Raw genomic sequence first — 12,933 nt, forward strand, 5'->3', positions numbered from 1 at the left:
CTTTACAGATCATTAACTAATAACTATTCTGCCGCCATAACAAGTGTGTGCCATGTGTGTCAATGGCACTAAACTGTAGAGTAAAGTGCTTTGAGTGGTCACCAAGACTAGAAAAGCGCTATATAAATACAGACCATTTACTATTAACTGTTGTTTTCTCTACTGTGAAGTGAGGAGGGTCAAGTCGCAGTCACTGCACAAACGTGAAGAGAAACTGTTAACATGCTAGTTACTGTCCGGCTGCAATTTTTAACTCCAGTCTATCAATTAATCCTAAACCTAAACTCAGCTACAACTAATTTGAATGTCTTGTTCTTAGTCTGGACCCAGAGGTTTTAGCCAATTACAGACCAATATCTAATCTCCCCTTCCTGTCTAAAATCTTAGAAAAAGCTGTCGCCAATCAGCTGTGTGAGTTTCTCCAGGAAAATAATATATATGAATACTTTCAGTCTGGGTTTAGAGCTAACCATAGTCCAGAGACAGCCTTGGCAAAAGTCACTAATGACCTTCTAATAGCGTCAGATCAGGGATTTGTGTCTGTTTTCGTCCTGTTAGATCTCAGTGCACATTTTATAACAGAGTCTAGAACAGTTAATTAGCATTAAAGGAAATGCCCTAAACTGGTTTAAATCTTATTTTTCTGATCGCTACCAATTCGGGCAAATTAATGATGAGTCATCTGTGCGCACCAAAGTTAACCATGGTGTTCCGCAGGGCTCTGTGCTTGGCCCAATTTTATTTTCATTATATATGCTTCCACTAGGAAACATTATCAGGACACACTGGGTAAATTTCCACTGCTATGCGGATGACACCCAGTTATACTTACTTAATAAAACCTGAACAAAGTAATAAATTAACTTAACTTCAAGCGTGTCTCAAGGACATACATATCTGGATGACCTGCAATTTTCTCTTATTAAACTCAGAAAAAACAGAGGTTATGATAATTGGCCCTAAACACCTTAGAGATACATTATATACTGATATAGCCGCGCTAGACGACATTGCCCTTGCCTCCAATGAAACAGTCAGGAACTTGGGAGTGATCTTCGATCATGATTTGTCCTTTAATTCACACTTAAAACAAATTTCTAAGACCACTTTTTTCCACTTGCGTAATATCTCAAAAATCAGACATGTCCTTTTGCAAAAAGATGCATAAAAACTAGTCCACGGCTTTGTTACATCCAGACTGGATTATTGTAATTCATTATTATCAGGCTCCAGCAGTGAGTTGTTAAAGACTCTGCAGCTTGTCCAAAATGCCACAACACGTGTCCTGACAAGAACCAAGAAAAGAGACCAGATTTCTCCAGTATTAGCATCGCTACACTGGCTCCGGTTAAATCTAGAACAGAATTTAAAATTCTCCTCCTCACCTTCAAGGCCCTCAATAATATGGCTCCATTTTACCTTAAAGGGCCCATCATATGCCAATTTTAACAAAGTTGATATGGTTCCTTGGGGTCTTAAAGAGATGTCTGTAACATATTTTGGTCAAAATACCACAAGGAGCTTTCAGCCTTCAAGCCTCTCTCCTGTGGAATAATATTTCACTTTCAGTTCGGGAAGCAGACACCATCTGTACGTTTAAGAGTAGGCTTAAAACCTTCCATTTGATAAAGCTTATAGTTAGAGCTGGTCCAGGCTTGTTTTAGACCTGCTCTTAGTTATGCTGCTGTAGGTCTAGAAGGTCGGGGTACACACACAGAGCTTCTTTTTCCAGCTTCTCCTTCCTTTTCTCAAATCATTATCACATGAAAGTAATTCATACCTCATCAATAAATGTTACTGACTTGACCCCTTCCCCGTAGTCCGTTTGCCTTATCGTCCACAGATCCAGGGCCGCAGCTGTGGCCACATCATGGATTACGATCTGTGGACCGCGTATCAGAGATCGTAATGGTGGATCCAGTTTGGCGGATTCTGTATTGTTCTGGCTGATCATAATAATAATGGCGGATCCTTTATCGTGTTGGCATCTGATAATGGTGGTGGACCACGACCGAGGTGGCAGCTGCTGATGGATCCTAATTGGCGGCAGTGGACTATGACTGTGGACTATAGTGGCATCCAGTCTTGATGGTGGATCATGATCTTGCTGGCTGCTGACCATAGACTATGATTACAGCAGGACTGCTTGATATATAGTATTTCTCCTCAGATACTTGACTATTACTCACAATAATCCATCAATTCCTTGACCTTCAGTTATCCTTCAAATTGTTTACCCTCATCAATGCTGCTAAAACCTTTATCCTGATGATGTTCTCCTCTGCACTTGACATCTATTGCACTTCTGTCCGTCCTGGGAGAGGGATCCCTCACATGTGGCTCTCTCTGAGGTTTCTACGTTCTTTTTACCCTTTTAAAAGGGTTTTCAGTAGTTTTTCCTTACTCTTGTTGAAGGTTAAGGGCAGAGGATGTCACACAATGTTAAAGCCCTATGAGACATATTGTGTTTTGTGAATATGGGCTATACAAATCAAATTTGATTGATTGATTGATTTGTGTATAAAGTACTTGAAAGCCATACTTGAGTAAAAGTACAGATATCTTACCTGAAAGTGACTCCGGTAAAAGTAAAAGTCATCCGTCAGAAAATGACTTGAGTAAAAGTCTTAAAGTAGCTCATATTAAATATACTTAAGTATCAAAAGTATCTGGTTTTGAAATGTACTTAATTATCAAAGGTAAAAGTAAAAGTACCAAAATTAAAAATGTAAAGTGCTTTTTATAGTAGGCCTATACAGACACAAAACAACCCAAAATTGTTCTCTTCGGGATTTATTTCAACTGACTGAAAAATGATAACATCAATATACATATAATGTAGGATTTAACAAATTTTTGAACCCCAGATGCTGAGGTTCAAATAGTAATGGACTAGTGCATCAGAACTTGTAGGGACAACAAAGAATCAACACAACAGAATAAAAAATGCCTTTTTTGTCTACATAAGAACACTAATAGACCACAGTATAACCACTAGAAAATTCTGTAAATATCTTCAAACATGGACCTTTGATCAGTAGCAGGAGTGATACACAATGCCGCTTATGATAACTCAGCAAAGGGAAACAAGATCTAGGCACACAAACTGAGATGGTTTTCCTCTTTTGTTAACAGCCTGCACAGTGCTAGTAAAGAGAAGAAAAAATCACTGGACTCAGTCTAGTTTGGTTTCAGGCCAAATTTCAGACTGAACAGAGCTCCTGCAAGAGCACCTGGGTAATTATAAAGTGCATAAATGGATGGGGAATGTGCTTGCGTTGATTAAGTCCCTGCCCTTTGTACACACATCGCTACAACCGATTGGATGGTTTAGTGTGGTCCTCGGATCAGCCCTGCCAGAGATTGTAACGGCCCTGGTGGAACGCCGACAAGATGATCAAACTTGACTATCTAGATTAGGAAGTAAAACAAAGTTTCTGAAGGTGAACCTGCGGAGGGAGTGAATTTAGGTAGACTGTGATGGAAATCTGAAAATACAAGAGGCAGGAACACCAAATTTGTCTTTGTGTATTTTAATAGAGGCTTTCTGCAGAAAGGATCAACACAGAGAGTCACAGGGATCTCAGAGTGAAGATGCAGGACAGTCAAATACAAGGATCATATATAGGAGAACTAAGGCTGTTTTCTGAGCCAGTTCAGACTAGTTCTGTAGGCGCAGTTTGAGAAAGGAATCAAAACCCAGAAATCTGATTTACACATGTTTCCTTTGGAGATAAAGCAGGCATAAATTCAGTTCTTTGGAGAGTAAATAAGTGATAAAAACGTCACAAAAGTTTTCAGGTCAAAAAAGTATTTCGACATGTTATGTAGGTTTAAGGTCACAAACAGTTCAGGTCATAAAAGTCTCAAACAGGCTATAATATGTATTGAGAAAGGTCTGCAAAAAACTTACTTTTCAACTACCCCTATCACACCAGCCATAAACTGTTCTGCCTGCTGCCGTCTGGCCGACAGTATCGCAGCATCCGGGGCCTCACAGAGACAGTTTCATCCCCCAGGTCATAAGACTTTTTAACTCCTCCAATCTGCAATAACTCCACTAAACCAGCACCTTACCATATTTGAACTATTGCACATAATTGCACTATTGTTTTTTTTCTTTAGGTGTATTTAATTATTTTATTTTATTTTCTATTTAAAAAATTGTATATTCTATTTTGTATGATTTTATTCAATATATTTTGGCTTGTGATATTCTGAGCATTGCTATAAGAGAGCCTGTGACCCAAGCATTTCATTGCCAGCGACTGCTTAATGTAATTTGTTCTCTATTGACATTAATCTCTTGAATCTTGAATCTTAAATATAGAGCAGTATTGGCATAACTTATATACATATTCACAGAAGCTTCAAAAGAGCCAGAAAATGGGCATATAGGTGTTGCATTCTTTATTCCAGTATTTGACAAAGCATGGCAGTTAAAAGACGAGTCTCAGATCACCTGTTAGTTTATACAGCTGAACTACTAAGCATTCTGTTTGCATTATAGTAGTCGGAGGAACGTGGCCAGGCCAATGAGACTGTCATTGCGTCTGGCAGCGTGTCATTAATTGCCAAGCTTAATTCAAACAAATCATCATGGAGACAAGATATTGCCTATTAAACGTTTCATGTGCTACTCAGATTCAACAGAGAGGGTTGAACAGCTCAAACCTATGGGTTCCAGCACACGTGGGAGTGCAAGGCGATGAGAAGTTTAATGGGATTTTCTACCATTATACCACACTAAATATTATCTCTGCTTATGCATATTATTTCTGCTGGTGGAACTGCCAAAATGACTGCAATGCAACAAATCTGACTAGATTTGTCTCCCACCACCAAGAGCTTGAAGAGGCCTTCAACCACCTGTGCCTGGGTCTTGGCTTGGCCAGGAGGCCTTTAGCATGTGTTTGTGTCTTATCTGGGATGTTACTATTCACTCAGTTCACATACAGTAGTTCTCACACACAGAGTTCTCCCAACACAAAGTTTACACAAACACACACACACACACACACACACACACACACACACACACACACACACACACACACACACACACACACAAACATCTCTTCATTGCATCTGCATAAAAAGCATACGCCTGCAACTATTTCTTTGTCATATCCTCTGCACAATGCTCATCACACACTGTATGACTGTCTGACCTTCCTTGCAAGGAATAAAATATACATAAAAGACTATGATTCTCTAGCCTCTTTATGTCAGAAGTCTCACCAGGTCAAATTTCCATCACAGAATGCAAACATATTAGCAAAACAGTCATTATAACGAACTACAATTGACGAGGCGGTGGACTAGTGGCAGAAACTTGGACTATGGGCAGAAAAGGTCTTTGGTTCGTCTCTGGTTCGACTCCACGGAGAAACAACAAAAAGACGAACCTGGATTGATCTGTCCAAAAATCCAAGAGGATTCTCCCTACCCTGTCTTGTGCCCCTGAGCAAGGCACCTTACTCCCCCAACATCTGCTCCCGGGCGCCGTACATGGCTGTACGGCGCATGTGTTTGGGACAAATAAATGTATCTTAATCTTAATACAGGTACCATTATGCAAAGCAGAAATAACAACTATCATTAACAAAAACATGTCAAGAATACTTGGATTTAAATGACACAGGAAGACATTTGTACAGAACTCTAAAAATAACAACTATCATTAACAAAAACATGTCAAGAATACTTGGATTTAAATGACACAGGAAGACATTTGTACAGAACTCTAAAATATGCACTTCCCGGTGATATGAGCAGAGGAGAGAAAATCATTGCCTGTCTGAGCATCGGTCATACAAGATTAAATGATACACTTCATAAAATAGGCCAGCACCAAACTGGACATAAAAAATTGAAAAAGACATCATGAAAAATATACATCACCTTCTAATGATCTACTTAAGAGAAACGAGACTTTAAAATATAATGTTATTCTTGTTTTGTTTGGATTGCTGCCAATATACTGCTCTACACTCCAGTCCAGAGGGTGGCGGTAATGCGCCTATACGCTGGTTTTTACCAACCGCCAATACACACCAAAAGAAGAAGAAGAAGGGGAAAAAATATAAGACTGACTGTAGCCTGAGTCACGAAATCGAAATGGCGGCATTAGCAGAGAGGATGGAGGTAAGGTCTCATTACAAAATATACTCCGACTTTTGTAATTTGTCCATGCCTTTATCTCGTGTGTCAAGGCTATATTAGTCAATCAGAAAAAATGTATATTAGGGTGTTTAAACGTCGGTTTTAGTTTTTATAGGCATGTGTGGTGGGGGTCGAGGATGCTTCCATTTTAACTTGGACAACGTGACTCTGCCGTTGCCGTTCATTTATTCGTCGTTTTTCAAACTGAGGTCTGAGTCCTACATTTGATCTCACCGTTTAATGGGTTATCAGTTTAAGCTTGTGGCAAATCACGCGAGCCGAAGTGAGTGACGTGAGCAGAAGACGTTGTAGGTCGGCAGCGTTTGGTCATTGTGGTGAACCGCGTGGTATCTGTTAGCTGCAGAGCTAGTTAGCAGGCGTGGGCGCTGCCTCTGACTCCCGCTGGATTACTTAAACCAGCATTTAATGGGCGAATGCCTCGCATGGGCCAAGATGCTTTCCCTGTCGGGTTTCGTTCATTTGTGGCAATTACGTTACTATTCTGTACGGTGATTTCTCCGTAGTCGCACAGCGAGTTTAAGCAACCCAGGTCTCCCACAGTCCTTAGTCTGCATTACATATATAAGAGTACGGGGCTGTTCACATCTGACAGCATCTGTGACTCTGGGATTATTGGTGAATTGGTGAGTGATGGGTTTAGACATGGTCGACTTTGGTTTAGACGTGGTGTTTGGATGGCCGGGATCGCAACCATGTGGCGCGCTAAATATTTTAGAACTAGTAGCTGAGAAAGTTGCCAGCCCATCAGTCACCGCACCAAAGCCAGCTACTTGCTAAAACTAAAGCCAACATTATTTTTATTCAGTTTGAGGGGAACGTGTTCAGGGTTGTTCCATCGTGACGTGATGGTCCCTGCATTCATGATTTAGGGGTTCAAAACCTTGCCTGAAAATGTTTCTGTTGAACTCAAAAAGCCATCAGGGATTTTCTCAATGATTCCCATACGACAATCTTAGGCCTGTTGGTAACGTTTATCAAAATAGCTAAAGTGCATAGTGTAAAAAAAAAAACGTGAGGTGCTCAGAAACGCAAAAGCAGTGTCAAACACTTCACACTAACAATTACATAAACTGCTGGACTTTTGACAACACATTGTCTCTGAGTTGACTCTGAAATCATTACGTCATGGTAAGCTTTGGCTTTATGGCCGCAAACTTCAGGTTTTTAAGAGTGATGTGAAGAGCTGTATCCTGAACTCATAAAAGCAACAAATATCACATCATTAAAGCAATAGAACATCGGAGCTAAGTCTCTCCTAGACTGTAACTGTGTATATCTTTTGAGGTTTCTCAGGGGGAGAGCTCAGCCAAGCCTGCTGCTGAGGATATGACCTCAAAAGACTACTACTTTGACTCATATGCCCACTTTGGCATCCACGAGGTAAGAAACTATTGTGCAAAATGTCAAAAGTTCAAGCCTATCTTACCAGATAATGACCGTTATGACCTTTGGGGCCCTGTAATGACCCTATAGGAGATGCTCAAAGATGAGGTGCGCACGCTGACCTACCGCAATTCCATGTTCCACAACAAGCATCTGTTTAAGGACAAAGTGGTGCTGGATGTGGGCAGTGGGACAGGCATCCTCTGCATGTTTGCAGCCAAAGCTGGAGCCAAGAAGGTTATAGGGGTATGTGTTGGGTTAAACAGAAATCATCCATTTGTGTAGTTTTCTAGATTGACTGAACATATCCCAGATTGACCAATGGCAATGGTCTTTTTAAAGTGGCATAAGTAGAGAAGGTGTGAATTAAAATGTTTTTTGTCTTCATAGATAGAGTGCAGTAGCATCTCAGACTATGCTGTGAAAATCGTCAAGGCCAACAAGATGGATGATGGTGAGTAAATTATCTGTGGTGATACATGTAGGGTTTCTGTATGTGCAGATCAGGGTCATACAATTTTTGTTGTGCCTCCTGACCTACTCTTGTGTATGCAGTTGTGACTATCATCAAGGGGAAAGTCGAAGAGGTGGTCTTGCCCGTGGAAGGAGTAGACATCATCATCTCAGAGTGGATGGGTTATTGTCTCTTCTATGAGTCCATGCTCAATACAGTCATTTATGCCAGAGACAAATGGCTGGTACGTATGTGTATAAGAGGGAAAGAGCTTTGTTTTATGCCCTACTTTTCAATATCATATTTTTTCTGTACTTCAATCTTCAACACAAACAAGCATGTCTGACTTTTGAAATGTAGAAATTAATACCTTTTACTTGATCCAATAGTGTTTGCTGATACTGGTAACCCAATGATTACACTGCAAATTTATATTTCATTTTTAAAATTATACCAAAGCTGATATTTTTTCATTTCTGCCTGGCCTTACGGTGAATTCATGCTTTGCATGACCTTCTTTCATACGAATAGCCGACACACACTGGGAAGACATATTTACGCAATCGATTGCGTTGTGTCATCCAAGCCCTAATCTGCACTCTTGATAACCTTCTCAAGTTCTGTTCCTGAGCTTTTTTTTTCACCTCACCTCTTCACAGAAGCCAGATGGAATGATTTTCCCAGACAGGGCAACACTCTATGTCACTGCCATTGAGGACAGGCAGTACAAGGACTACAAAATCCACTGTAAGTAGTATTTTCTCCTGACCCAACATAAGCATTTGAGTTGCAGTGTTCCCTTTAGGTTGGAAGTCCTCTGTGATTCCTGGGTTAGAGGAGACGCAACAATAGCAAAGCATTGTTTGTTCTAAACATTTGACTAATTATTCAACCCCCAGATCAATACTGTTAGGAATGGAAAGACAAACGTACACGGCATAGGACTGGCCCCAACTGTCTGTAATCAACATTTTGATCAACTGTTTGTGCTCTGTCAGGGTGGGAGAATGTGTATGGGTTCGACATGTCGTGCATCAAGGAGGTGGCGATTAAGGAACCCTTGGTTGACGTGGTGGACCCTAAGCAGTTGGTCAGCAATGCCTGTCTCATCAAGGTGGGTCAATCAATGATAGATTGATACTTAACACGGTCCTTTACGACTAAGCTGGTTTTGTGAATATCTAGATAACTTAAAGCATTTTCAGAGCTAACCTGCGTCTGAGCAGGTTGAGTTTGTGATAACAATGAAACCTGTCAACGATCAAACTACTGACCAATCGAAAACCAGTCAAGGATATACATGATTCTGTCAGGCACACAAGTTTACAATGAATTGAAAAGTGATGAAGAGCACCAGATCTTTAAATATAAGAGTGGAATTGTTTTGCTGTTCCTATCTGTGTCCATATTAAATACATCAGAGCTGTCATAGCTTAATTTTACTTTGATTTCTTAGTGTTCAGGGTTTCCCCCAGAAAACTTGCTAGGCCTGGTGGTAGGGCTGCTAGAGAAGCCTTCTTGCGGTCACCTCAGCGGTGGGGGGGGGGGGGGGGTGGTAGTAGTAGTAGTCATGGTCTCATCAATCTTTCGGGGGATCTGCTACACCGTCTTTGGTATCATGTAATAAGCATAACATTTTTTTTTTTTTTTTTAAATAAATAAACAAGCGACGCTTAGCCTGGCGGCCCGCCAGGCCTATAAAGCACTGGAGGAAACCCTGGTGTTTATGCTTTAACTCTTTACTGTAGCTCTGATTAAAAACAAGGATAATTGAAAAAGCACAGATGTCTTAATTCAAAAATGACATGCATTCTTCAACATTTCCCATAATAAATAAACATTTGTCAAATCCTCACGTCATCACAGTAATTCGCTCCTCTTTGCTTCTCTCAAATAAAAAACATCAAAGACGAGAAGCAAACTAATACAAAGTAATTTAAAAGCAAATGGCATACAAAATCTAAAATCAAAGATCGCAAATTAAATGTGTCATTTAAGAAATCAATCTCAATCAAAAATGATTGTTGTGTTTTTTTTATTCAGGAGGTGGACATTTACACAGTGAAGGCAGAGGACCTGACCTTCACCTCACCATTCTGCCTGCAGATCAAGAGGAATGACTACATCCATGCTCTTGTGACCTACTTCAACATAGAGTTCACCCGCTGTCACAAGAGGACCGGCTTCTCTACAAGTCAGTCTGCTCTTACACACAGTCCACCTAGTTTTTACACAGTGGCAATTGGTCAGGCTTCATGTGATGTCATTCATACTGGAGACACTGCTTGGACAGATGAACAAAGTAACATTGATAAGTTCTTAGTTCTCTTAAAACCAGTAAGATACTCTTGCATGAAAGTTCGGGGGATTCTTGTAAGCCATGAGATCAACAAATTGTCAATGCTAACATTGACTGTCATCAAGGCTACTTTTGATTACATTGGCCCTTCATTTTGTGAAGTCTTGGTAGTCAAGTGAACCACCGCTCCTATTACTTATGATGCTACCAAAAAACCCTTGTGGACTGAACAGCTCTGTTACTTTTTGTGCTGATGTTTAGGCTCAGATAGATGTACTCTAGAGCAATGGCATTTAAATTTGTGGTTTGAGGGTTGTGTCCTTTTTTTCCTTTGAATATAAGGGATATTTTCTTTGTTAGATCTACTGTCCAGGCCCAACCAAGGCATCAACCAAGAAACAGAAAATCAAGTTTTCTGATTAGCAGGAGCTCTTACTGTCTGAAATTACAATTTTTTTTTTTTTCCAATAAGGCCTCAGATGCCTCCTCGGCACAGATTTTCCTTTATACAATTCTAGCCACTTGGTTATTCCCACACCTGATGTCTTGTCTGTTGAGCAGTGCACTGCCACTGCACTACTGCTATAACAAATCAGCATCCACAGCACCTGGTAATCGCTGTGTCAGTCTGATGTGTGTGGGATAAATAAAAATATCATATGTATCTTATGTTATCTTATGTGGTGAAAAAATTATGAAAATGTTATGTATTATTTCGGCCAGTTTTGGTCTCGGAGCTATAATTTGAGTTGCTGACCACTGTTTCAGTCTTGACAGTGTTTTTCTTTTAATTGAAAACTGTATAATGTAAATTATAGCACATGTATAGTACAATACTGGTATATAATATTTTGACAGCATTTTCTATATAAATTGATATCTGGCTGACGGTTGATAAAGAAGTACCTACGTATCGCTGCACTTTAATAAGAAGATCGTACTTGAATTGAGAGTCTAATGAAGACTCACACTTAGATATCCAGTTTATGCAGTTACTGATTTTCCACTGTAAATCATTTGCTACATTTCCAGGTTGTGGTTACAGCTAAAAACAAAGCATTGTATTCTCTATTGTGGGGATTTGTGTTGATGTCATGTTTCAAATGAACACATTTAGCATCTGACACTACATTCATTCACTTTATTTCTCAGGCCCAGAGTCTCCCTACACCCACTGGAAACAGACAGTCTTCTACCTGGATGACTACCTGACTGTAAAGACTGGTGAGGAGATATTTGGCACCATCAACATGAAGCCAAATGTCAAAAACAATGTAAGCAGAGCTCTGGAAGGTCTTGCATTCTTTAAATCAAAGCACAAGTATAACTTATATTTGAGTAGCATCAACACTGTATCTAGTTACTGTTTGCATCTTGGTGACTCATTGCTGTATGGGTTTTCAGAGAGACCTGGACTTCACCGTAGACATCGACTTCAAGGGTCAGCTGTGTGAGATATCAAAGACGTCGGAGTACAGGATGCGTTAGAAGTTCCTCTCCCCTCCTGTGTTTTTTTTTGGTCGAGGACAGATGATTCAGTTTGACTGGAAGTCTGTTCAATAGTTTGAAGCTCCCATACAGCAACATTTTAAAGATCCTTTTTTTTGTAGTTTCTTTTCATTTACTTGTTCAAACATTACCAGTATTAAAGAGGTTTTCACATTCTTACAGTCCAGAGTGCATTGATTCAGTAATTCATTGAACAGTTGTCTCTCTTTTGGTTTTTACTTTGGGGTTCATTGCACATTTGAAATTCATGTAGACAGATTCAACAGCCTTGATGACATACACTTGCACACTGTCTTATCATTTAGCATACTCTATCGTGATTACATGAACCAGCTACTGCTTTGCCCTTGGCATCTGTTGAAACTGTCGGTGTTCATGTAATACTTTTTTAGGGGTGTTCCGATAAGCTTTGGGCCCTGAAAAACTGATCACTGATTTCCTGCCGTAGTATCTTCTGATAATGATCACGGGTGATTCATGTCCCCACCTTTTGATTGGATTTGTCCTCCCTGCTCTATATGCAAATGAATGCTAGCCAGAATTGTCAGTAAATGTCCATTAAGTTGTTATATATATATATATATATTTTTTTTTTTTTTTTCAAATGAACATGTCACCACTGATGTGCAAAGGGGAAATCTGACTGCAACACTCAATCGTTTGTTACACAAAGAAAGAAATAATGTACTCCATAACATTTGCATAATTCACTGCTCAAATAATTAAGAAAAAGTTGCAGACAGTGTTTTCATAAAGATTCACTTAACTATTAAATACAATATCACCAACGTCTGCAACTTAGATGAGAGCACAAACGTGTCAATTGCAACACAGACAAGTTGTGATAAGACACCTGGTAACAGGAGAAGAGATACAAGATGCCTCACTCATTTGCTATGTCCACCATCAGCTCTGGGAACAGTGAAAAATGGTAAATGGTTTTGTATTTATATAGGGCTTTTCCAGTCTTGACCACTCAATGCTTTATCAGTACAGTTTTACATTCACCCATTCACACACAGTGCATCTATTAGCAGCACTTTTGTTGTTCTGAGGGGCTATTGGGGGTTCAGCATCTTTCTCAAGGACACTTCGGCATGCA

At 39.9% G+C, this 12,933-nt stretch overlaps 1 protein-coding gene across 2 annotated transcripts; it reads left to right on the forward strand.

The window, feature by feature from the left end:
• Positions 1-6,065: 6,065 nt before the first annotated feature.
• prmt1 (protein arginine methyltransferase 1) lies at positions 6,066-11,987 on the forward strand. Of its 2 annotated transcripts, none has more exons than XM_061090061.1 (10): positions 6,066-6,147; positions 7,471-7,566; positions 7,660-7,815; positions 7,960-8,023; positions 8,125-8,267; positions 8,683-8,770; positions 9,022-9,137; positions 10,067-10,217; positions 11,475-11,596; positions 11,727-11,987. In XM_061090061.1, exons 1-10 carry the CDS (start codon positions 6,121-6,123, stop codon positions 11,808-11,810), a joined length of 1,047 nt encoding a protein of 348 aa, XP_060946044.1. In that variant the 5' UTR covers positions 6,066-6,120; the 3' UTR covers positions 11,811-11,987. The 2 variants fall into 2 exon arrangements, with proteins under 2 accessions (XP_060946044.1, XP_060946045.1); XM_061090062.1 differs by having other exon boundaries at positions 7,480-7,566.
• The last annotated feature ends 946 nt before the right edge of the window (positions 11,988-12,933 follow it).

The sequence above is a fragment of the Limanda limanda genome, chromosome 17 (genome assembly GCF_963576545.1).
Source record: "Limanda limanda chromosome 17, fLimLim1.1, whole genome shotgun sequence".
In the NCBI taxonomy this organism is placed as follows: Eukaryota; Metazoa; Chordata; class Actinopteri; order Pleuronectiformes; family Pleuronectidae; genus Limanda; species Limanda limanda.